The following is a 26888-nucleotide window of genomic DNA, read 5'->3' on the forward strand; positions in this document are numbered from 1 at the left end:
AACACTACTGCAATACCAATTCCAAACCTGCTCTGTAGCCTCATCCTCCTGCCTGGTTCCTGGGGAAGGAGCTGTTGGCCCTGGAGACGGAGATTCAATCTTTCAGCTAATCTAGGTTTATCTTAGGATTTATGTTTGATTCCACACTCATCTAAGTAATGGAGCAGTTAATTGGTGCTGTGCTGTGCATGAACTGCAAAGAGAGATACATAAGAAGCAGGAATTAAATTCTACACTGCACAGGAAGATGGATCCTTTCTGCATTCCTCACAAATATGGTAATGAGATTTTAAAATTTTATAAGATACTTGAATGCAATTTTTCCAGGGCCTTCTCTCACTATGTTTAGTCAGATTTGGGCTACAGTATAAAATGGTGTTAAATATTAAACTTGTCATCCCTGTCTCCAAGAAACCTTTGTTTCAGGACTCAGGATCCAGGCTCCTGCCTCAGTTTCCTCTTGTTTTAGAAGCCATATAGCCACAGAACAGGGAAGTAAGAGCAGACTCCAAGGTTCACACTTGCATCTCTGAACTACAGACACATTTTTAAGCATTTCAACACTCTAACAGGCTTATGAATAAATCAAGAACTACTTTAATTTAAAACACAAATGCAAAGGATTCACAACTAAAGACAAGCAGGACTGTTTGTTTCAAATTATAAATCTTTTCCAAGCCCTGCTTTTTTTTTGCATTTAAAAAAAAGCAATATATCTGGAATACAGAAACATTTTACATCAAAAATTTTCCAGTGCAGTTAAGGAGGAGCTTAATGAATTCATTTCAACCAACTCCATCAGCCCCAAACTTAGACATCCAGTCTACAGAAACCACCTATGACCTCTCTAGTGCCATGGGCAAGAGACAGAGTGGTTTTGTCCTTCAGCAGGTGTCTGAATCACCTCCAGAGTTGTTCCTCTCCCCATGGGCTACAGAGCCAACCTATGTGCCCCACAGACTGGGTGCCCACCCTTTGATGGCTGGCAGCAGTGCAGATGAATTCCATCCCAAATTACTTCAAGTAATCAACCATGGCTTCAATTTTGAAGCAGGATCTGTAGCTGGAGCAAATAGCAGAGGACAGAGGTTATGAACATCTTCTGAAGAAAATGCAGTTCTGAGGTCAGTTTCTGAGACAGCAGGACTGTCCTGAGAATAACTAAAAGTCCAAAACCTTGGTATCTGGAGTTTCAAAACAAGATCCCAGTTCCACATGTACAAATATATTCTTGAGACCTCACAACAACACACACCATCACTGTACAATGTTAATCCCAACCTAGAGTCCAATTACCTCGAGGATCTCACTGATCAGAGAGTGCAGCATACAAAATACCTAAACCTATGTTAAAATAACTGAAGGAACTGTTTAGACAACCAGAAACCTTCCAAATATAAAGGGCTGATGGGGAAAGGCAGACCAATAGCCAGACAGCAGCACACAAACACAAAAATCAATCCTGGGATATGCAGGATAACTCAAATACTTCCATTTGGTCTCCTACAGAATCCCCAAAATGCTACCCAATAACTGCCCCAGGACAGCACTTCTCAGCCCCTCCTGGGAGAAAGGACTGGGAAAGCAAGGTGCCTGGAAACCAGCCACAGGAACACGCTGTTCACATTCCAACCAGCACACAAGGTGTTGCAAGTGGTGACTTTTCAACCATGAGATCCTGCTGGTAAGAGCACCTGGTCTTCATAGAGTCCACTTTGAGGCCCATATCCAAGGGTTTCCCCCTCCAAAATTTTAAAATCATGAAATGGATTCAAGATTGACCACTAAACCCTACATATTCTGCAGCAAAAAGAGAAGCATGTTGATGCAAGAGAGCCACTTAGAAACAAATATATACATATCACATCTGCTCCCTAAGGAAGTGTGTGCAGGATTCTAGGTCCACATTTAACCAAAGGAAATTAAAATCATCTGTGAAAAGGTCTCAGAGGAAAAAAAAAAAAAAAGTCTTTGTGCATTAAGAGTTCCAAGGGGTCTGTGCCCTAAAGTGAGTCAGCTCATGGCTCCAGTGTACAATGAAGGAAACAAAGATCACATTTCTAAGTGGGAAATATGGTTCCAGCTCAGTAGTCAGCAGCCAGGGTGTGCAGAAACCCACAGACATTCAGACACACAACTTCAGACTCCATCTCGAACGCCATCCTTCGCAGCGGCGACCCGCGAGCCATGGAATACCCGCATTATCCTGGAGACAGGCTCGGCCTCACATCCAGTCTGTATTGATTGTCTTCAGCAAAGACGCCACACAAGGCTGAGGATGCACCGGCAGCATTCACACTCATCCTCCCAAACAATCACTGGCAAGTTCCAAGCACCATGCGCAGGTCGAGGCTGCCTGGGCTCTGAATTTTTTCTATATATTTTTTTATAAACATTCCTTTTCCCTTCAGTTTCCCCTCATATAAAGTCAGCAGGTGGAGGTGCGCTTCCTGTACTGTTGGATAAGGGGCACCAAGCACTCTGGAAGTCCTGTCTGGAGCAAAAAGGGGTGATCCAGAAGTTCTTGTGCTGTTGCTCTTTCCAATGGATCCCGTGTCAGCATCCTTTCCAAGAAGTCTCTCAGAACTGGGGAGGTCTGTGAAAAACCAACCAAGTCAACCCCACAAAGGGACCAGGCACAGCTCATGTAACACCACGCAGCTGAGGTGGGTGTGGTTAAACGGACCCTGCACATTCCCAATCTGTATCCCTGGTTTTCCAGAAATGTAACATGGGTCACATGCTTTTTAAGCTATGGACATAACTTTCTGTCACTGCTAGGCACAACACTTAGGTGTTTTCTTTTGAATGGGGTACAGTCAATTAAGATAAGACCGCCTGCCACATCCTTCCATTTGGCTTACTTCTACTTCCCATTTTGTTACTTAAACTTTCCAGGATTTCAGCTCAAAACCTCAGCAGGATCCTGCTACCTGTGCACCTCACTAAGGTGGGAAGGGGGCATCAATCCATTCTTTTACCGGCCACAGATTACAGCAGGTTAGTTAAATAAAGTTCCCCAGTAGGTTCTGAGAGACTGAAAAACCCTTATGCTAATGGTACAAGAAGATGAAGAAGCTGCAGAACAAATAGCAAAAAGCTGAATAACCTCACAGGTTTGTCCTTTGGAAGAGGTGTAAAAGCATGGGACTAGCCAGCCCCAAGCACCACTTCAAGACCCTGCATATCTCTGGCTGGTTTAATCCTTTGCATTGTTAAACGGAATTTAAAAATAATCTTGGCATATATTTATTTAATGCTGATAATTACATCCAGTTTAGACTTGGGGACATTTTCCCATCTCTGGTTACTTAGTAGATCCTGCAGTACTGTTCACACTGAGTGATTGTTCATCTCAGGAATGCTTTGGATGACTTCATCTGGGATTGCTGGAGCAGAGCTCAGGATGAGTGCCAGGATCCTGCCTGTAACCCTGTCAATAAATCTGCCCATGCTTTAGCAATGCAGCAGGGATTATCCTAGGTGGCATTACTTTAACCTGCTGCCCCCAGTGCTGCAGCTACTGACTACAGTGAGCTGTGAGCTGGCCCCAGAATGGAGGGCTGGATCCATAGCTGGAGCTGCACTCCAGCAGGGAGTGGGGAGGATGACCACCAGCCTATAAGACTGCTGGAAGCCAGTTTGCTTCCCAGGACAAGGTGGAGCAGAGCAAGACCATAACCAGTTTTGGCCATCATAGCCTGTGGCAGGCCCATGTCACCAACCAAGGTGTGACCCAGACCAGGATGGTTTTACACAGAATGGAACCGTGAAATTTTAATGAGTGTTGCAAAGGCAAAAAGGAAAGAACAGCTGTTGATGTTGGAATGTGTGCTGTTAGTTCAGCAGTCTACTCTCTTAAATAATTCAGTTTTAGCAGCTGCAGATGCTCTGATTAATTGGAAAGGCTGGGTAGCTCAGGATGCTGCAGAAGCTGTTTGATCTCAGAGGCTGGGCATGGAATGAAAGGAAGGCTGCTTTAAGTGGGCACTGAAAGGTGATCACTATTTATTATGTCACTGCTACTTTTTTCTAAGAAACCATGGAGCCAAGTTAATTTTCTGAGCTGCTGCAGTGTCTCCATGAGTTTGCATCTGTCCTCAGCTCTCCTGCTCTGACCATAGTGCAGCCTTTGTAGTTCTGAAGGCCATGAAGCTGAAAACTCCCAAAAGCAGGGATCCTCCTGTTCCCTCTCCTGGAGGATAAGCTACTCAATCGACATCAGCAAGCTGGGAACTGTTGGGTCCACCTGAAGCATCTGTGGCCTGCACTCTCTGTTTATGCCCAGGTGCACTTACACTGCCAGGGCTGTTCCCAAAGCAGCCACCGGCTCTTAGCAGCAGCTTGCAGCCGCTAAGACCCCAAGGCCAAAGTTGCTCCCCAGGAAACACGTCCTAGCAAGATCATTTCCATAGCAAGCTGTACTGGGAACAGATGATATGGATGTTTGCCCATGATAACCATCAATCCTACAGTGTTTGGCAGCATGCTCACCCTGTGGAAGTTTTTCAGTTTGGGAGGTGGGCTGTCACGGAGTCTCTTCATCGCCTGGACTGGAGAATCACTGAAGTAGGGGGGTTCTCCATCTACCATCTCTATCACCATGATCCCCAGGGACCAGATATCCACCTGTGGGAGACAATGTCACATCAATACACACATTCCAGAGGAGCAGGTTCTTGTTTTGTTGCTTTCACAAAGACCACAATACTCCACCCATGACAAATGGTAGCAAGGGAGTCAAACACAGATGCCCTTAATACTTTTGGGCTTCTAACAGGAGTTTAACAAAGTCAATTTTGCACCCAGGACTGAGCCATGCTGGTGTTGCAACATGTAAAGGTGTGCAAGTAACTGCTTGTACCACACCTGGTTGGTTGGTAAACAAAACTGCAGTCAGTCTGCTGCCACCTGCCCACCAGAGCCCTTGTGTCTGCTTTCCCTGAGGTGAGCTTCTCAGAGCTCACATCTCCCCCCTTCATTTATGGAATTGATTTACTGATCCCTATCATGTCACAGGCTGGTCCTTGCTCACATCTATCCACAGCAGATACAAGTCTAGGCCAAGCATTAGGTGTAAGAATAAAATAGTTGATGCTTTGTTCCTAGCAGCAGAACAATCTGGTTTTCTACTGATTTAGGAAATATTGATGTCATCACCATCAAAGCTGTAGTCACAGCTGGGTTTATTTTCTAAACAGAATCTGGCAACTTCCTAGAAAAGCCAATAGTTATTTTCCTGTGACATTTCAGAATACTACTTGCTTTCCTGCTATTAGAGAGGCAGTTCCTTACCTCAGTGGTGTATGGTATCCTTGCAATGACTTCTGGAGCCATCCAATAAGGAGTACCTACCAGGGATTTTCTTTTAGGTACATCTTTACTGATCTGAGCACAGAAGCCAAAATCAGAGAGTTTGACCTGTATAAAGAAAAAAAGCAACCAACCATAAAAACAAGCCTTAAACAACACAGAGGGAAATACCACAAAGATGATAAAGAGAGTAAGAGGACAAGGGGAAAACAAGGGATTGGGAATAGAAAGGAAATAAGAGACAAAGGCTGCAGCAGCAGAAGACAGGAAACAATTTGTCTGAGGAAACACACCCTGCCATCCAATGTCAGAAGAATGGAGTCACTCTTGATGTCCCGGTGAATGACCCCCTGGGAGTGCAGATAGGACAGAGCCTGCAGCACCGACTCACACACTGTGGCAATCTGCTCCTCGTTCAGCCTGCAATTAGGGACAGGGGACTTAACCTGTGAAGAGCACACTGCTCCTTCACAGGGGCACAGGGGGCAAAAGCACAGACACTTTGGTTCCCTATGACAATTCCCACCTCACCTTTGCCATTCTTTCATGTCTGTTACTGAGGAAAACATTTTTACTTGATGGTTGACAACTGAGTTTTCATAAGCTTAATACAGAGAAACTACATTTTGAATTCTGTACCTAAGTTCATTCTGCAAGATGCTGTTTCAAGCAGCTCTGAGAGGCAGCAGTGCTGGTTGATGCCAAGGTAACTGGTGAGACAGCTTTTTTAAGCAAATACAGTAAAGGCATTATTCACAAGGTTTGTTGTGCAACTGTATCCACAAAACATCCAAAAGCATCATCTGGCAGTGAATATAGGGATCCTTTAGGTGTTTCCTGCAGACACTTGGGGTGCACTAACACCTAACTAAAGGTAGCACAGGCTACAAGCAAGGAAGACACTACTGATTTCTACCTCTGTTAGCACATGGAATAGGAGCACCCCAAGAACCCCCTCTTTAGAAGCTGTTGCTGTTTAGAATGGCAATACAAAAACCTTCCCAAATGAGCAAAAGTGGTAGAAATGAAAATTCTCTCCTGTACCTGGGGACAGTGACAGCTCTGCACATTTACACTGAACAATGCTAGAAGTAAATTATTTAAAACAATAGCTGAAGTACCCAATTTGAGTACTGTGGATTCTCAGCCTGTCTCTAGCAGTTGTTCTGAACAACCCCTGGCTCAGGACAGAGAAATGAAACAATCTCAAATTTGGGTCTGCAAGTGAGCCTAAGGAGAAGAGAGCACTCAGAAGGCAGAACTGTGCAGTGAACCAGCACTTTCTATACCATCAGCTGAGAAATATATACTTGTGCTGCTTGTTTACTCTTCCAAACTGGGACAGCTATGGGGTTGTAGCTGCACTGTGCCACAATGATGGCAACTAAATCTGAAGGGTGTCAGGGCACTACTTTTGCCTTTATGATAACCTGGAAAGGGACAAAGGCTATCTGTGAGATTTCCCAGCACAGAACCCAATGTTTTTAGGAGCAGTGTTTTTAATCTCATTGTGCCTGAGCTGACCCACCTGAAAAGCCCTATGGTTCCAGAAGACCACAAGAGGTGCACTTTCACCCTGTCACGTATGGAATTTGGTTTCAGTCAAGTGACTGCATAGTGTAAAACAGATTACAGGAGGATTATCTCACTCTTGGAGATGTAAATCACTTATCCCCCTCAGCAAAAGTTTAATGACTGCAACGATGGCATTTTCCTTCCTGGGAAAAACTGATAAAGGTTTGCAGCTTACTTCTGGTAATATGATTACTTATGGTTATAACAGATCCTTATGGTTACTTATGGTTATAATAGATCCTGCTTCCATCATGAGGAGAAAAAAAAAAAAGCATTCATTAACAGGTTCAAAGGAAGCTGCTTGAAACAAACCTAGGCTGAGGCCTCACTAGTAGATATAAATATACACACCCTTCATAAACCTCTTCATTACTTTGTATCTGTAACTCAGTACCAGCCAAGAGCTACAGGGGTTTCACTGGCCCTGTGAGCTGTAGCTCAGCACTGCCCAGGGTTAAATGTTGGCTTGCAGACCCTGAGATGCCTCTGAACTGGACTCTGGAAGGGCCTGCCCAGGTAAGTGTCTGGGACACTCCTTCCAGGTGGGGTTGTGGAGGCTACAGAGGACAATGTGGCTCTTGATGCCTCTCAAAATTGTGCTTCCAAAACACAGAATCCAACAAGATACATCCACCAAGCACAGTAAGATACATCCCTTAAGCCCACGACAGAACCCAGGCCAAGTATGTATGTGAACTAAGGGTATACTATGATTTTTAAAAAACTAAATACAATCAGTGCTAGCAATACTGTCTAACTGTAATCCAATCAAGAGAGTGAGTCTTTGATCAAGAAATTCTGTAGGATGAGAATTTCTTTCTGAATCTTTTCACTGGCATTCCCTGCCCCAGTTTCCATCTTTGCAGGACTGCTCTGAAGCAGAAGGAGGGTGCTCCAGAGTCATGGGTAAGACACCATCACCACAACTGCATCATCAAAACACCTCCTGAGAGGGACCAGAGGCCACCTGAGAACAACTTCTTTGCCCTACAGAAATGCTTTGGGTACTATTGAATATGAAGCAGTGTAGATAAGGAAACAAATTTAGGAGAGTGTCCAGTTGTTGCTATCTTTAGGCAGTGAAATTTGGGAAAGAGTCCAGATCTCAAGGCTCTGCTGCACTTCTCCAGGGGAGTTAGTGAAGTTGAATTTGTGGCTAAGGTTGCACCACTGAAAACTATTTCTGCATGCACTTTAATACTTATTCAATGAAGTTCCTGGCCAGGATTCAACAGATATAGTAAACAACACTTTTTATGAGCACTGTGCTTTACAGGGAAGGTCATCAAGGAGATGACTAGTGGGTATCTAAAGGGATCAATATTTTAAATTATTCCCTTCTACACCAGGAGTATTATCACATATTCAAAATAGACAACAGTTACAAACTGTAGTAGTTTCAGGTTGTTGCAAACACAAGATCTCTGAGGGAACCTATTTGTCCCAGAAATCCCCACTCTGCTGTTCTTGCTCTCCCATTTTAGCTTTGGGATTTTGCTTAGTACCTGATCTGAGACACGATGTCTGTGAGGGCTCCTCCCTGCAGAAACTCCATCAGCACCCAGAGCTCCTCTCCCACGAGGTAACTCTTGTACATCTCCACGACATTGACGTGTTGATAGTCCCTCATTATCACCACCTGGAAAACCACAGTATACAAGTGATCACCACAAAATCACTCACCACATTTCATCTTATCCAACCAAGTGAGCACACACAGCCTGGTGACCACAGTGCAAAGCCTCCATCCCCTCAGCAACAGCTGCTCTTGGTACGAACATAATGCTACTGAAAGGAAGAGGATCCAGCTCTTCCCTTGCTTTTGCCACACTGATGTTCCAATGTGGACAGCAGAACCCCCCTGTCTTCAGCACACTCACCTCATTGAAGAGGAGCTCCCGGCGCTGCTGCTTCCTCAGATCCATCATTTTCACGGCCACCTGGCGCCCTGAGTGCTTCTCCCGAGCGATGCACACGATTCCTGTGGAGCCCTCCCCAATCTTGATGTAATTCTCCAGCAATGCCCTGGGATCTCCCTGGTCCACAACCATCCTGAGGGCAGCTTTGAACTGCTCGTGAGTCACAACCACAGGGTCCTCGCTGGCTGGCTGCCCCTTCCCAGCGGAGTCCAGGGGCAGGTGGAGGTTGCTGGAACTGGTCTGGGTCTGCCGGTTCCTGGGGGATCCTGCCGGGGAGGGCCGGCCTGGTGGCACTGCCACAGCCTTCTCTGCTGTTGGGGACTTCTGGGGGGTCCCAGCTTCAGAAATCATCCTGGGGAACTCAGAGGCAGGTTGGTCTGGGGGAAGAGACTGGGCTTTGGCTGCAGGGCTGTGGGGGGAACCCCACTGCTGGGGCTTGAAGAAAGCATTAGGCTTCAAGAAGAACAAAGAGGAAAGTGAGAGAAACAAAAAAAGTGATGGTCGGATTAACAAGCAGAGAGGTGAGGAATCAAGTTTTGTGCCATCCCACTCTGCCCTAGCACACCTCAGAGCAGACTGGAATCAAGAGCTTCAGGTTCTTGTCTCCAGATCTGCCCAACACATGGCTTGGATGAAGATCTCCTTAGATCCAGATCTTCAAGCCTCCCTTAGGGAATGGGTGCCATGCTCTAGGTGCCTCCAAATTGAGGCAGTTTAAAGGGAACATGCTTTAAAAAAAACAAAAAAAGCACCAAGACACAAAACCCACAGAAAAAAAAAACCCAGCTGCTAAAAAGCATTCCAACCTTGCCACCAAAACTCAGGGGCAACCTGTGCTGCAGAGAATTTGAAAATCCTTTATCCCTCTGTGCCTCTGATCTTCCTTTGTATAAAAGGAAAGGGGATTCATGCCAAGGCTGTAAATCACTTTGATGTCTTGGCCTAATTCCCTTTGGGTAATTACACTCTGCCTACTGAAAACACACTCTGCACTTTCCACTGGTACCTGCAGAGCATTCCTGTCGATCAGGCATGGAATTAGCTCTCCACTTTGGGAAAAGCACCAAACACCAGGACAGCTGGAGGCAGCCAACATGAGACTCCAGCTACACAGAGCCACCTGCCACCTCACTGGCTTAAAACTGACCTACAGTGAATTTGGATTAGCAATGCTGGACATTTTTTGAGACCTCCCACTCAAATGACAAGCAGGCCCAACCCTATTTAGTGTAGGAGATACAGTAAGGTCACAGCCTGTGGGAATGTGGCTTCAGGATATGCATTCCCATGCCAGGAAGGATAAATACTGTCATGCTAGCACTCACCCTGGAAATGTTGATTAATTAAAATTCAACAGCATTTAGCAGGTGAGGTACAAAATACATTATATACGTACATATGTATATGTAAAATACATATATTATATGTATATAAATATATGCAAAAGATTAGTAGATCTGTCAAAGAAGCAACTTCAGAAAAAGCAAACCCATCATTTATATTATAGGGCAAAATAGAAACTTCAAAGCAAAAAGCTTTTTCTCTCTCACAATTCGGAGAGATATTAATAAAGTTAATAATGTGGGCATGGGAACTGAAAACTGCCAATCGAGAATTTTTTACAAGAGCACTCATTTTCCCTGTCTCAGACAGGGAATAATTGTGTAGGATTTAATTCTATGCACTTTGGGTTTTAATCAAGGATTTTTGTCAAGAGCAGAATCTGCATAAGCCTCACACACACAGAGGCCCTGGAAAACACGATTTAGCAGCATCAGGGCACAGCACAAACACAACTGCCTGTCAGGAGTTCCTTCCTCCCTGTACACCAGTTCCACCCCTGCAGTCCTGTGCTGACATGCTCACAGCAACACAGAATTTACTTCCCAAATCTTGTTTTGTCTCAGGAGAAAGAAAAAAACACACGTTTTATATAACTCAGAGCATGCAGAAGGGCACACAACACATGTGCAAGCTTACACAGGTTTGCTTAACCATGTGTAAGTCTTATTTCCTGCTCCTGTTATGTGACAGTCCCCATGTAAATGTCTTCAGTCTTGGGACATTTTGAGGTGTCACTGGTTTTCCCACTCCTTCCCTTCATAAGGAAGGTGCACTCAAACCCATGTGTGTTTAAATAGTGTTTTTCAAGGCACCATCTTCCCATTTCAGCCAGCTACCCAGCCAAGTGGTGGATGCTCCATCTCTAGAAGTCTTCAAGACCAGGTTGGAGCAGCCTGGTCTAGTGGAAGGTGTTCCTGCCCATGGCAGGGGTGTAACCCACTGGACATTGAGGTCTTTACCAACCCAAACCAGTGTGGGGTTTCATGATTCAGTTATATCCTCGATCCTTTCATCTGCAATTACACATTTTTTACACATCACCAGCTCCACCAGAGCAGGAGATCTAGGTTTTGATCATCAGAGGCTGGTAAGAACATCTCAGAATAAACAGCTACCAGGGATGGCATGGATCCCTCGCTGGTTAGGGAAATAAATTAGTCTTCAATGTCTTCCCTACTCCTCTCCTCTGACAAACAGCTGGAGTTCAAACACTCCCAAGCACATCCACTTGGCTGGTAACTTCTGGTCCTGCTCCTGGAAGTTCTGAGCATGGCAAAGACACTGGGTGAAACACAAGTGGCCAGTTCTAGGTGCTCAGAGGACAGACCTCAAAGCAGTGCAGATTAGCCCAGAGTCACTGAGACAACAAAAAGTACAGGTTGTGTTACACAGGGACTTCCTTCAAAATCCTCTCCCTTGGAAAGGAAACCCACTGTGCCCAAAACCTTAAGCCTGGCTCCTTATGCAAACTGCAAGAAGCTGGATTGGAGACATCCCTTCCCTGCAACACCCTTCAGAACAGACAGGTTGATTTAGACAGTGGTTCCTGTCATCATCCTCCCAGTTCAGGCACTTCACAGCAGTCAGGAATCAGTGTGGCCCAGCACCAGCTTTGAAGCCACCAGACAAGCCATGCAAAGAAGATGGATGCTGGGTCAGCCCAGAATGGAAGAGAAGCAATGGCTGCATTTACTATCCAGTATCAGGAACCAGAGATTTTCTCCAGTTTAACAAGAAATGAGTCATCCATTCAAGACAGCTTTCCTGGGGGAGCTATAGCTATGAGCTGTCCCACCCTTTCCAAAATCCAACAGTCCAACTTCCTGTGTGACAGCACCGTGGGCGCTGATGCAAACCCTGCCTGGCAAATTCAGCTATAACCAACACACTCTGCCGAGGTAGTTCTGGTTTGCACAGGCAGAAGAATACATTACTAATGCAAATCGTGGCAATTTCCCAAATGGCAAAGGCTCTTTGGTGCCAGGAGAATGGCACTGCAGTTATGCCTTTACCTCACAGAAGGTAATGACTAAGACCCCTCGTCCTTCCCAGCCCACGCTCCTGCAGCTCCGCCAAACCTTCTGCTGGAGATCTGGCTGCCATCCTGAGCCGTGCCTTGCAGAACCTCGCGAAGCTCAGGCAGAGCACACATTTCCCCTGCCCAGCACTATTTTGATTCCAACATTAATCATAACAAGAACAGATGGTTGCCCGATGTTTGCAATTAAATCGGCTGCATATGTAACCTCTGGAACTGTAAAGTCAACATTTCAGTCCGGTGAATAACTCTTACCTTGATCTGCAGGGGAGGGCCTGGCTTGCTCGCGGTGCTGGACGCGGGGAACACGCTGCGCAGGAGCCTCCTCTTGAGGCTGTTCTCCCGCGATTTGGAGCTGGGGCTGCCCTCCCCCGAGGGCCTGGCGCTGGGCTGCCGCTGCAGCCAGCCCTCCTCCGGGCTCCTCTCGCTCTCCCCCGCCACGGCAGGCACGGGCTGCAGCCCCGAGGAGCGCTGCACACAGCTGCCATCGGCGCCCTGGAACTCCGACGGCCCCAGGGACTGGGCTTTGGTCACCATCCCGTTGGGATGAGACTGCCCTTCCAGGCGGGATTTGTAATCCGGCCACATGGTCTGCCTCCGGGCCACCTTGGACCCTCCGTTGCAGTTGAGGTAGTTCCCGTACTTGTCAGCCCAGTCTCCTTCGGGACTCTGAAGGTACATGTCTGGGGGTCTCTCGTCTCCCAGGAGCCCAAGGGATTGGGCTCTCCTCCTGCTGGTGGGGCTCCTGCCCCTCAGAGTGTTGGAGCTGATGGCAGACAGCTTCTGGATGTCATTGAGCAACCCAGAGATGTAGCCTTCCACTTCCACTGTGCTGCCCCGCACCACGGTCTGGGGAACACAGGAAAGGTGAGAAACAAGACAGAGGTGTAAGAATCGAGGCTCAGTTTATCTTGTCACAGGTTAGATTTTGCACATATAGCCCAAGACAACTCAAGGATTTCAGGAAGAATTACCAATTTTTGCCTTTTGTTTCATTGTCCTTCACTGAGGGAAAAAAAGAGTCCTTGGGTTACATCCTGCTGTCAGAGCAGCAGTGCTGTCAGCCAGAACAGCCAATTCTGCTGTTGTGCTTACATTCTAAAAGACAATATTAGGGCAAAACTGGGATATTTCAACACTCCTGGCTTTCTTGTGCTGAAACTACCGTGACACTACATCACTAATGCACTCGTCAAGCTCCTGAAATATTAGTTCTCAGAAGTTCCAGCATGCTGCAAGCTCCATTTGCAAAACTCACCTTTGCTGTGCCAACAGAAGGTTCATCTCTCCCCTGAAGCACTCTCAATAGCGTTGTAATCAGCGTCCCTCAGTCTGCTTCTCTACAATTTCTGCTAATACATCTCAATCCTGACCAGTGCAGACCGTGCTGTTCCAACTCTGCCTCCCTACTCTGCCCTGCCAAGCTATTAAAATTAAAAACGATGAACAAAGGGTCACAGCAACTCACAACTGCCTTGTAAGCAAACGCTGAAGAACAAGGCTTCCATCCAAACAGGCATCAGCTCTGTACAAGTAGGACACTTGAAGCTGTTGGTATATTTTGTAGTGTTCTACCTTGTTTTTTTCTGGAACTGAAAAGCTTACAGAAGCTTTTCTAGTGCTGGGAACCAAAATGTTTCCTTTCTCCACAGAAATTTGCAGCACAGGATCACTCCTACACTTTCATGAACCTCTGCCTGAGGAAAGTCCTTCCCTGGAGTGACAGCAATCTCCTGTTTGCTAACTGAGCTCCAGGGATCTTCTAAACATGATGAATTAATTACACTGAGACTAATACTTAGCTGGTGCAACACAGTAGCTCCAGTAATTTCAACAGAACACCACCACAGTATACAAACAAGCACCTGGTTTGCTCAGAGTCTGAGAATGAAAGGCAGAATAGAAGATTTTTGTTCAACAAGATGAATAAAGGACAATTCAGCTCACTGCATGGCACACACACCAGTTACAGCTGGAAATTCTGGTCTTCACTCCTACTCCCTCACCACACACACACCCCTCCCTCCACAGCCCAGCTGCTGTCATGGAATAATGTGCTGGGGAGATGAACTTTTTGTCCAAAATGGACAAAAGTCATCCCAGAAAGACATGGGTATTCTCAAAATAAGAAGTCTCCAACAACATGCTATGGCCTCTCCTGAAAATCCACTACAGTACTCTTCTCCCCTTCGAACTAAAACTCCTAGAATTAGACTCAGGTCACTCTCAGGAAGTCAGACCTAGCCCCAGCAGGCAGGGACCATGGGAGTTAATCTTGCTTTGCTACTGTGTTTAAGGACTGCATCAGATTAATGAGGAAACATCCAAATTTCAGCCAAATCTATATGGAGTGCTCTTACATAGCTCATGCCTTACTGACCAAAACTGAGAAATTATAACAAGAAAAGCACCTTTTTATAAGCTACACAAACCCAGGAACTACTCTGAATATAACTGAATTCAGGACTATATACAAGGGCTTGATCAACTAGCATTTGGGAAAAAAATATCTAATTGATTGGTATCATTGAACAGGAATTAATTCAAATTGAGTTTACCAGAAACCAGTCAGCTTTGTTATGCACTGTATGAGAGTGTTTGCATTTGGAATTACTGGGAAAACCAGTATTGGTTTAAGATTATTCTTTAGTTTTCAAAGCCTTTGGGGTACTCTGTCCTTGTTCTCTTAAGGATTTGCACCTCCTTTCAGCTTTTACCATCCTTGGGTTTAGTAAGTCAGACATGAAAGTCCTGACCAGCATAAGGCTCAGGGCAAACTCCAGGAAATCTCTTCTCATACATTTCTGTTTCAACAGTGATGCCACACGCTTTTTTGAGCATCCATTGCCTAATACTTAAGAAAACTGGGTTTGCTCTGGGAACACCATTGGTGCAGTGTCCAGACTCACTGAAGTCAAGATACAGGGGAGTGCCATCACTTCTCCCTGACACAAAACCCCCTACTCTGTGATTAATGAAAATTGGGTTGCTTGACGTGATTCTTTTCTTGATAAATCCAGACTGGCTGCCAGCTATTACCCTGCTATCTCCTTGGAAGTGGCTGCAAATAGATTACTTGCTTATTTGTTCCAGTCCCTTTCTGGGGATAGAAATTATTCTGACTGATCTGCAATTCCTTGAATTTCATTAGGCCCAGATGACTTGAAAATATGCAAGTTCTTAGCTAAGTCTTATTTCTGTTCCTGCTCTTTTCTTATTCTGGCCTGCATTCCCATCTCTTCATGATCATGCTAATTGTCAGCCCACTGATTACACTTAATGAAGACCAGAGAAAAATCATTAAACACTTAGGAATTCTCAGTGTCATCTGTTAACTTTCTTCCAAAAGCAACACTGAACAAATTCTTTCCTTCATCTTCCTTCTCCTCCTCAGTGCACTCATGAGGTGTCCTCAGTGCCCTTCATGTTCTTTGAGAATAACATCTCTTCCTGTGCCTTGGCCTTCCAGTTTTGCTTCTACATGAATTTCTTCTCTTTGCCCTTTACAACTTGACCTAGTTTCCACCCTTCTGAGCAATCCTCCTGCAGTTTAAGCTCATTAAGGAGCTCCTGATCTAACCAAGTTGGTCTCTTATTACACAATTTATCTCTTCTCTGGATTGTGCTCCTATCCCTCTACTACATTTTGAACCTCAAAGCACATTCAGGACACCAGGCAATACCTCCTGCCTTTTTTTTTCACCTATTCTTCCTAAGCAAGTTTTTCCTTTATAAACCAGCATTCCGCTCAAAGATCCTGACAGGCAATAGCAGGTTTGGTTATGTACTGAAGCTCACATTAAACCAAATATAGTCCCCTTTAGTCCCCATGTTTTAAGCACCTGTACACAAAAAGCTAAATATATTCATCAGATAGCCAACTTTTTTTAAAATCCCTCCTGAAACCTAAGAAGCAACATCTCTGTTTTACAATGCAACTTTCAGTTTTTAGGCCCCCGCAGGGTTTTTTAAACTGGGAACAAAACCTTTCCCCAAGCAACCAAGACTTTAAGCACAATATTTCTGTCATCATCTTTCATTTCCTTTCCTGAGAGGTCACCACAAAGCTGCCTTTTCCCACAGCATGTTCTTGCTGTCACTTATATAGTCTCAGATGACAATACCAGCAGCCTTCTAAATCCATCCATCTACAAAAATCACTTGTTTTTCCCTACTGAAGGACATTGTCCCATTACTATGTCCCACTTTCCATTAAAATGCTGGTTTATTAACCATTTTAGCCCTGTTTAGTTTTAGCCTAGCTTAGTGCTTGTTGTCCTCACTTGTCCATGAACAGCAAGGCAGCACTACACTGCTCTCTCCCCCACTTAGGCTCCCCTGGCAAATTAATTACCAGCCAAGTTTCTCACACACGAAAATGACAAGCCTGCTAAAACAGGTCTCTCCAGGAATTCTCTTGGCTTCCCTGTACAACAGCTGAACACATCCTGGGTCCTGTCAGCTACCACAGGAGCTCTCACAGGTCCCCCTCACTGTGACAGGCAGCCAGCTGGTTATTTCAACAGTGACAGCAACAGGTCAGCATCCTACTGTCCTTATTCTTGATGAAGTTACATTCACCTTGGGCTATCAAAGTCTGCTATCCAGTGAATTCCATACAGATACCACACTTAGTCCCATTTATGGGGCACCAGAAACAGTGCCTCAACTTGGAGGCAACTCCCTGAGGAACAGGAAAGATCTGTCTCCCTCCCTTACCTTCATAGGCTGGAGCTGCATCCTCGTGATCCTTGAAGGGTCTACCACTGGCTTGGGGCGCCTGAGTGTGTCCAGAATATTCTGCCATTGAGGTGGCAGGCCCACAAATTTGCCCTCCTTTGGGTCAAATGAGGTGTGGACACGGTGCTCAAAGTTCTGCGGGGCCGAGATCTCCGGGCGTTTCTTCTTCTTCTTCCGGAACATGATGCCTGAAGGGGAGAAGGCAACGCTGTCAGTGCCTGTCTAGGCTGAAGTGCCCAAGCAGTAAAATCAGGTACCAATTCTATGAGTTAACTATGTCATATTAAGAACATTTTCCAGTGAAAAACACTTTATCAAGAGTCGATCACCTGCTCTTACAGTTGAGGAAAAGGCACCAAGAGAGCGATAATTTTGCCCAAGGCCACCTTGCAGGTTCATGGCTCAGATGGGATTTCTAGCAACTTCCTTTATTTCCACAGATTCATATTGCCTGATAAAACTATTTTAAAAGTAATTAAGAGATACATATTTATATTTTACCTGCTTGTACCTACATTAAATGGCTTTGGGGTCCAGCCAGTTAGACAGCATTAATTCCACCACAAGCCTGAAATTTAAGGTGGCTATGAACAAGGCTCAGGTTGTCTTCTCACTGCTTACTCCAAGCAAGTAATATCCACTTGGTTCATACTTAAAGACAGCAGAGCTGTTGCCAAAGGAAGAGCTGCCCGAGACTGACTCTGGATTTCAGCTTTTCTTGCTTAGACAGAGGGCTCGAGAGGGAGAGAGGAGGTGGTAGGTGGAAATCAAACTCTGTCAGCAGGTAGCTGAAGAAGCTAAAATTAAAAACTAAGATCCTTTTCCCTTAGGGGCTGAGAGAGACAGCTTGTGTGAACAGCCAGTGCAAGTGCGACAAGCCGGAAGCACATAACACTGAAAATATACCCAAACACAGGAGACTTCAAAATCTGAATTAAGAATTTATAACCAAAAAAAAAATGCTTAGATAGAAAGCTAAGAGACTGGACCTTTCTGGAATCATGAAGATATGAAGGAGAAGGAAGAACCAGAGTTCTGCATGCAGCCAAGAGGTGTGAAAGCTGGAGGACTGCAGTGGATTGACACAATATCTTCACAAAAACCAGATAGAATGAGGTAAGGAGATTTTCTACTGAGAGCCAGGTTTTTCACAGTGGGGAGTGGTGGGAGCGAGAGACAGGCAGGCACAAATCAAAACAGGAGTGGTCCCATCAGCATAGAAGGAAAAGCTTTCCTGTGACCAGGAGAGCCCAACATTGGAGCAGCCTGTCCAGACAGGCTGAGCAGGCTCCATCCTCAGGCGTTTGCTTTCAAAGCCAAAGCCCTGAGTAATCCAGCCTGACCCTCCAAGCTGACCCTGCCTTGAGCATGGGGGTTGGGCTGCACCTCTCAAGGTCCCTTCTCCTCTGAGATGGTCTATGACTCTATTCACTGCTTTGGGAAAAAGCTGCACAGGTTTTTTAAAGCAATTAACATCCACCAATAAATGAAAATAACATTTACATGTCTTCCTTTTCCACAGACAACATGACTATTGGCATTTGCCTCTCATTAACACTTACAGCTATGAATGCCACCTCTTCCCTGACATCAGGCTGAGGATTTTTGCCACTTAATCTTCAACTTTGTAGCAGTCACTCTTCCCCTGTACAGGACCTCAGCTTCCAACTATTTGTACTGAATAAATATTTACAAGGGTCAAAGAGACAGACCGCATAGAGAGATAACCCGCTGTGGTGTAGACATGAACACACCTCTAGAGGATGCCAGTCTCCAAAATCAGCACATCACAGCGAAATCTATGTCAAACATTTTCCAGGTTGTCCCATTCTAAACTTGTTTAGGGAGCAAAGTGCAGTCATCAGCTGAACAATGACTTTGCTCCCTGGTGCTAGACTAGGGTCTTGAAAATCCAATACGCAGCTGCTCCCAGTTTGGTTACCACAATCCTGCAGTCACAGGGACAGCAAGTGTTTGTATGACAACAGGACCTTTGCTCCATCTAACCCCCTAATCATGCAGTCCATCCTTGGTGAAACACCACCTTCACACACACTGTCCATTGCAACAGCCTACTAAAGATACCTCACAGGTGAAAAAGAAAACAAACCTTACAAAAGAGGCTAGAAGCAACAGCTCTGCCTAGAAGAGATTTTGCAGCCAAATAATCTTTGCTTAGAACAAGTTCCAATGAAAACCCAAATGCATCTTAATGGAGAACTTATGGGAAGGGTGTCTGTGCTCCAGGTCTGTGTTGCAGCTCCTCAAACACAGTGATTAATCTCTCAGGTCCCTTAGGTGCTGCTTATTAACTAATAATCAAGACTGAAGTCAGAGGGCAATTCTTTAAGGGAAAAAAAGTGCAGACAATTCCAGAAAGAAAATAGCTCATGGTGTTAGTAGTGCTCAAACCAACAGCTGGAGCTGCTGAAGAGCTTGAGAGCCTCCAAGGGAGGCAGGGAGTATCTCTGTAGGATTACAGCAAGAGGTTCAGTATCCTTGACTACCTGTGAGTTATGACAGCTCCTTGATCCACCTTGACCCAGCCACAGCAATACCGGTGATCTTACTATTTCAACCAATACCTTTTCTTCTGGTCACACCCTCTTAGCTTAGGTTCATAATGCAAAGATACCCAGGGCACAGCAGACAGTCCCAAGTTTGCTCTTTAAAGTGCTTCATGTGGCAAAGGGTCCTGTAAAACAGGGTGTTACAAATGCCACAATCATTAGCACTTGTAGCACCAATGGTTATCTGAACATGCCAGGTATTTCCCCATCAGGAGAATGATTCTAGCTTAAGTGCTTCTTCAAAATGCAGAATTTTAAAGCCCAGGTGATATTTTGACCCCAACCAGAACAATGGTTCTATTTTACCATCTCAGTTTGTAGCAGCATAAACACAACACTACATTTGTATATTTACATAAAATCCCTATCCCTGACAGTCATCACGTGGAATACATTTGGATCCCATAGCCAAAAGCATGCTTCCAAAACCCAGAAAGGAGCACCTACTGAGTTCATGGTCAGTTTCAAGTGACTGGTTGGCATGGCCTGCATCTACCTTATTGGCTTAAAACAGACAGCTTAAAAACAACAAAATGTAATCAGCTCCAAATACAACACATCCCTGGGCATCCAAAGGCATTTGCTTTATATGGTCAGCATCAATTCCTGATTATAAAGAGATCAGACAGGTGGTTTAAAGGTAAACTGCATTAGGATCAAATTAAATACATACACTAAAAATAGTTATTTGAAATCCAATGAATTCTAGTAATCTTGGTAGGTTTTGCATCTCATTGAGGAGGTCTGTATTTAACCAGTCTCCTTTCACTTTGTGGTTTTCATGCAAGAGCTATTTACTTGTATTTTCAATACCCAGCTAAAGAATGTTTATTGTTAAATAAAACACATAAACCCAGGCCTTTTCTAAGTCAGTGAGAAATTCATAAGAACATTTTATGCACATAAGATTTTGTAAATCAAGCCAAACCTGTATTTAAACACAGACAGCATCCCTTTAATATAACAACACAAATACTGTGACACTGATTTTATAATAATCTACTAGACTTTAGTCTTTCATTTAGTGCTGACAACTATACTGTAAGAAATGTCACAAACATAAATAATAAAAGTCACTACCACAAGACAAAAGCAGTCGGAGATTGAAATTCTCTCAGCGATCCATTCCTGCTGCCTGGGAAACCACGTTAGGTTTTTCAACTCCAGATATAGCTGTTCCTAGATGATACAGTTCCAAAAGCTGTCACATCTGCCAGTGAACACGAGAAAAAATCCCACAGCCAGCAGATCCAGAGCAAGGGGAGGGATCAACTGGGAAGGAGGGGCAAGAAGAGAGAGGGGTCAGCCTCAGATGAGAGGAAGGGGTGGGAAAATTAAGGATGGAAGGGGAATGAGAGTTAGTAAGGAAGAGAAGAATGGGTGGGAGACAGACAACCCGAGGAGGAGGGCACAGCAAAGAAGCAACATCACCCGGAGGAAAAAAAAAAAAAAAAAAAAAAAGTAGATAAATGTTATCAGGAGTGGCTCGTTCCAACGCCCAGACAAAGGCAGCAGCGTGCAGTGCCTTTTCACCCGACCTGCCTCCACCCCGCTCACGTCCAGCCACACGTTCCACGCCGCGCCGCACGGACCCGTGCTCATGCCCTCCCTCCCTCCCTCCCTCACTCACTCACACATGCACTTGATGATAGCACGGCAGCACAGAGCTACTTCAGTCTCACTTGTGCAGTTTCCAGTTAAAAATAAGCTCTCCCTCCCCCTCCTTGCTGCAGCACTGAACTCGCTCATCAGCTCATTGCGTCGCTATCGCAGATCTGGACGCAGCTCCCTGCATTCCTCCTGCCCCGGACGAGAGATAACACTTGGTCCCTGGGCTCAAGAAAGCCATTCCCATAATTTCCAAGTCCTCCCACAGCTGATCTGCCAAACTGCTCTGGCCAGCTCCAAGAGGAGAGGGAGAGAAGGAGAACTCTTCCTACAGGACCTGGGGAACTGCAATATGCAGATTGAGTTTGCAGTAGGAAGATGAAGATCCCAGAGAAGCCACCAATTAAAAGGAAAAATGTATTTCCATACTCTGCTACTCAGGTCACTGTCATGTGCTGCATTTGAAATGGATTACAGATTAACTAGGCTGTTATCCATGCATGTCATATGCATGTGTTCCCACAAATGTATGTGTGAATATGCACACATGGAATTTCACTGCGTCCCATACCTTCTAAAATACTCATGTTTGCCTTCCTGAGGTTTCCAACGCTCTTATTATATATAACATATAAACGATCACAGCAGTTTGCAAACAAAGGGAAATGACAGGTTAGGTCCCTGAAGAGCTGACAAACTCAAATGTTACTTCACACAGCAAGGAATGGTGACAAGGGTCAGTGAAAGGGAAAAAGAAAAGCCAAACCGTCCAAAATCAGAAACAGGATCTAAAAGCACTGCCCTGACACCTCCCACATTTGTCTGCAATTCTAGTTTTAGAAATACTGGTTGAAGTACTTTTTTCCTCCTAAAAGAGTGGATATTTCCTTGCTATGCTATCCCTTTCCTCATTTCAAGTCCTTTCCTTCTACTCCTTTCTCCCTCACCAGCCCCCCATAGCAAAGCTGCGTGTTGGAGCAAAGCAACAGCACAGCAAACTGATGTAATGCTCTAAATCCTGCCCAAACACACACGAGAGCACAGATTAATATTACACTAGAAATAAGCTTAGGGAAAGACATATTTGTTATATTGGTGGGTTTATTTCTGAGGAATGAGAAGAACAGCACAACTGGCTTGACATTTTTTCCTGTGTCTCCACTTCTGAAGGCTTTGGTGCTGCCTCTCTCTCCCCTGCTCCATTTTCTTGCTCATAAATTAGGACTAAAATCTAAAACCCAGTGAATGCCTATTTGCTCAGCTTGTTTGGGATGCTGCTGGGTTATATACTTGTAGATGTGTTTTAGCTATACTATACCAAATTCATTCTGAGACATATGTAAAAGCACTTGCAAAGAAAAGACCTCTTGAACTTTCCAAAACCAGCACAGGCATGTCCCAAATGCTAATGGACTTTATCCCTTGACAAATAACTAGGTTTTCCATTATTTACAGTCCCCTAGAAATCCCATCTGAAGTCACCATCCCATTGTGTCTGCCTCTGAAGTCAGGCCCCACCCTCTAGAGGTTTCATCTAAACAGACGAAAGGTGAGGAAAGGGAATTATTATCCTCATTTGCAGATGAGACAGAAAAAAATTACTAGCCCTGTTTCTTCCCACCTATGTCTAGATTAGCAGATCTACAACATCGCCCAGGTATGTCTCCTGGCTGCTTTTTAACTTTATATCAAGGCCAGATCCAAGCCCAACACATGTTCCTGGAGGGAAAACATGGGTGTAGGGTTCCTGTGGAGGCCAAGACACACTCTGCCCACAGGTTTGATCTGGACACCAGCACGTTAGGTCCAGAAGCCTTGACAGAACCCAGCAGCACAGACAGAAATCACACCCAAACCTCAGCTGCAGGCCAGTGCCTTCATTACAAGACCAGCCTTTCCCACCTGGGCTCAGTGTGTGAGAGGGTACAGCCACCAAATGCTGCTGGAGCACCAGGGAAGGAAGCTCACTCATCATGTCCTTGGCACACAGAGCCAGCAGGACGTGTGCTGCAGATCACCAGGCTGACACCAAAGCCACAACAACTCTGACCCTTTTCCTCCACCTTTTAGGTGATTCATGTGGCTTGTGTCCTGTTCTGGCTATACCAAACCACACTGTGCTGCACCTCTGACACTCACCCCACACCTTCACCCCTCCCTGATCCCTGTCCAAAGAGCAGCTACATTGTTCCACATGGATTTCCTGAGATTATTTTGCCATGAAGGATGCATCAGGGTTAAAAACAAGTTGCTGTACTTTGCTGTTAATCCAAAGCACCACAAAGCTTCAAGACAGGGCTTGACAGATTCAGGTCTTCACTCTCCACCGTCTTGTGTGACAGATCCATTCAAAATCAGCATAAAAGTACTATCGAGATTAGAATAAGAACATTTAAGGTCCTGTCTCAAAAAATTCACATGAATAGCAACATCTTACATATCAGGCAAGAGGTTACATTGGGACAAGCCAAGGGGCCACATCTGGCATGTGGGGTCACATGGCAGGGGAAGGAGCCAAGGCACTGAGCTGCAGCACTGGGCTCCATGTGAGCCCGGAACCTCGGCGCGCTCTTGCAGATCCAGCTGCCTCTGGCACGCGGGGTTATGCAGCTCCCTGCTGCAAATGGGCACAGCACAGATTTTGCCGGATGCAGGAAGAGACACACATTCAGGGAGCAGGGCTGAATTCTCACAAGCAGACCTGTCCCAGCAGAAACAGTGGTAATCACCATCCTCATTCCAGCAGCACAGTAAAGGGCTGACAGAGACACCCCAGCAATTCCCCAGATCACTCGAGTATAGAGATGCAAGAGTTAAACTTTCTTCCAGCCAACACTGAACAATCTCAGTCCCTAGTAATGCTCATCATGTTCTCCCAAAGAGAGATACAAATATATTTAATTGCTGTCAGCAGCCTGCAAGGCAGTTTGCTTGTGTTATTCCCACAGGATAACGGATGGGAAAACTGCAGCCCAGGCAGCGCACCCCAAAACAGAGAGGGACAAATTTGCTTAAACCCCACAACCTGCCTGACTCTCAGTACCTTCCTGCTCACAGCTGCCAACACTGAGATGCAAATTTAAATCACAACAGACAAGTCTTCTCCCAGGGAATATTGGTTATCCTGCTCTGTGTGCCATAGTTGTGAGTGTTCACACAGCCCTCTGTACATTAAAACCTGAGGTGCACTCCTAACATGAGATAAATGACTACTATTGGCTACAGCTACATTCTGTTCATCATTTAATTACAAAATAATCTAGTTACTAACACTATAAGTTAAATGGCTGAGTCCTAGGGAAAGTGTAATTTCCTAATACATTTTTGAGGGAAATAGATTTCAACTTTTAGTCTATGGGCACCCTCCTTTCCCACTGTTCTCTTTTGCCAGACAAGTGAAAAATCAGTCTCAGAACAGTATCATTGCTAAGACCAAATGGCAGTGCATTAGTCCTCAAACCACATGGTAATCCTGCAGCTTTAGAAACCATAATGAGGAATTCCTTAAGAACAAGACCTGTAGCAGCCAAGTGCTGATTTTGTGCTCCACTGCACTAAGTCTATGACATTATACCTCAAAGGCAGTGAGACTGGTGCAGGAGCAGGCTTGGTGCCACAGTCCAGAACCCTCCCTGAGGAGGTGTCAGAGTTTGCTGTGCTCTCCACAGCTCTCAGTACTGAGCAGCACAACTCCTGGTGAGCTTTCAGCTACTCCTGCTCACTTGTGTCCTGTCCAGAGCTCATGTGCTGCTCTGAATGGGATAGAACTCCAGCAGGATACCCCTGTGGGTACCCAAAAACCCCCCCAGTGCAATACAGAGCTCAGAGCCTGGCTCAGAGTATGATTTTACTTGCAGCTGGGCTAAGCTAGTCCAAGCTGCTTTAAGTAATTTTGTTTAAAGCAATTTACACAAATATTTAGCTCTTTTCTCTGCTAGTGAATTTCCCTAAGAACATTACAGAAGTAGGTTAAAAAGAGCTCTTTTTTTCCTGATTGGAGGCAAGACAGCCAAACTTTAAAGAATTCTCCTTATTTAATTTCATTCTCCTTGGGAATGTAAACCATTTTGTGACCAACCAAGTGTTGTTTCTCACTTTGCAAGCCTTGGCAGCAGGACCCAGGGTGGCCTCCCCAGGTACAACCACAGTCACACTCATCTAGTCAGAAACAGCCTCTGTGCACAGAGCAGGCTTTCCATCTGGAAGCACAGTTACTAATCCAGCAAGCTATTTGTTGATAGCTCTTTCCACTTTTTGATCAGCTTTGCTTCTAGATTAATAAATCATTGTTCACACAGCATACAGGATGTACATACCATGGCAGCACTGAATGTTAAAAGCAACATAAAGCTTTATCACATCATGAAGAATGAGACTTTTCCATGGGACAGAGCTGAAGTGAGAGAGAGAGAGGCAGCAGTTTCCCTTCCCCAGCAGCTGTGTTAGGGGCTGACTCAGATTGTACCCAAACAGAGAACTCAGAAAAGCAGACCAAGAGTGGGCAAAGGTCTCTTCCTCTCCCATACATCCCCAGCCTCACCTGAGAGCTCACACTCACCAGACACAAATTGCTCTTCTGTTTTTTCAGTGCTCTGTTCCCAAATACATTAAAGCATTAATGTCCTGGCAAAGAAGAAAGCAAATATTAACAGACTGGACTGTTTTCTGTCACTGTAAATACCCGCCTGCATGCACTGGTTACCTGACATAAATAATTAAGTACAAATGCCCAATAAAACCATATATTGCAACTTAAATAGGACAAGATTAGGCAGCTTTCAGCCAGCCAAAACACACACACCCATCCCCACACGAGTACTCCAGCATAGCTTCAGGAAGTGTTCTGAAAGGATCCTGGCCAGCACAGGCACCAGAAGGTTGGGAATACACACAGGAAGGGTTTAACTAGACCTCTCTGTAAGGTATAGTGAGGGTCCTTGCAGATACAAGATACTTAAGAGCAGATATTGCTCTGTCTCCTGTAGAGGCAATGAGTATGCATGTTCCTGACATGCTGTCTGCTCTCTCAAGCATCATCCAGAGTAATTTTTAACCCCTTCTTCACCCCAAGGCTTTAAGAGCATCACCCTGCAAGACCCAACAAGGCATTTTCCCTTCACATTCCCTAACCTCTTGTGTGTCAGTTGGCTGAACTTCCAGACCTCAGTCCCACACGTTGTCCCACCTCATAGACCCTGGAAAGTAACCACGAGATCTTACTAGCAGTCCTGCTGCAACAACGCCGGCGGTGGACAGTTCCAAGGGAGAGGAGAAAGAAGGGTCTGGAGGTAAACTCTCCCACTGTCATGCAGCAAAGCCGATTGGAGGACGGTGTTGCTGGGCTATAGGAGTAAAGATGAAGCAAACTCCTTCCCAAAGGAATCCAGCTCCCAGTTTTTCTTCCCTTCCAGAAGCATCCCTTGAGAGAAAAAATTGTATGACCTCCCGAACTACTCCACTCTCACTTCACCCCAGGCTGGCACTGCCAACACACGTGTAATCATTACGCTAATCCTTGGCAGTGGCACGGCTCAGCTCCGAAGGGAAGGGGTTAAGCCGAGGCAGCACGGCCACTGGGAAGCGGAGACTTAGTTTAAACTGACAAACCCAGTCCTCCGTAAACACAGGGAACAAATCCCACGAAACAGCGGCCATTAGGACTGTTGTTCTGGCTTTAAAGCAAGCAAGCAAGCAAATCAATGTTGATCCCCCAGTCTGCGGGAGGGCGCTTACCCCTGACTCCTCATTGCTCCGTGACCAGAGGTGAAGTGAGAATGCTCC

At 45.3% G+C, this 26888-nt stretch overlaps 1 protein-coding gene across 6 annotated transcripts; it reads right to left on the bottom strand.

Annotated features, from left to right (window-relative positions):
* Positions 1 to 574: 574 nt before the first annotated feature.
* On the bottom strand, positions 575 to 26400 carry LOC306803325 (serine/threonine-protein kinase PAK 6-like). 6 transcript variants are annotated; one of them, XM_079308632.1, is made up of 10 exons: positions 26328 to 26400; positions 25666 to 25730; positions 16909 to 17117; positions 12445 to 13038; positions 8769 to 9260; positions 8394 to 8527; positions 5607 to 5733; positions 5296 to 5421; positions 4495 to 4629; positions 575 to 2596 (listed from the first exon to the last, which is right to left on the bottom strand). In XM_079308632.1, exons 3-10 carry the CDS (start codon positions 17110 to 17112, stop codon positions 2429 to 2431), a joined length of 1980 nt encoding a protein of 659 aa, XP_079164758.1. In that variant the 5' UTR covers positions 17113 to 17117; positions 25666 to 25730; positions 26328 to 26400; the 3' UTR covers positions 575 to 2428. The 6 variants fall into 6 exon arrangements, with proteins under 6 accessions (XP_079164758.1, XP_079164757.1, XP_079164759.1 ...); XM_079308631.1 differs by lacking the exons at positions 25666 to 25730; positions 26328 to 26400 and adding exons at positions 20580 to 20771; positions 21134 to 21263; XM_079308633.1 differs by lacking the exons at positions 25666 to 25730; positions 26328 to 26400 and adding exons at positions 20580 to 20678; positions 21038 to 21055.
* Between the last annotated feature and the right edge of the window lie 488 nt (positions 26401 to 26888).

Source organism: Erithacus rubecula, assembly GCF_903797595.1.
Source record: "Erithacus rubecula genome assembly, chromosome: 6".
NCBI lineage: Eukaryota > Metazoa > Chordata > Aves > Passeriformes > Muscicapidae > Erithacus > Erithacus rubecula.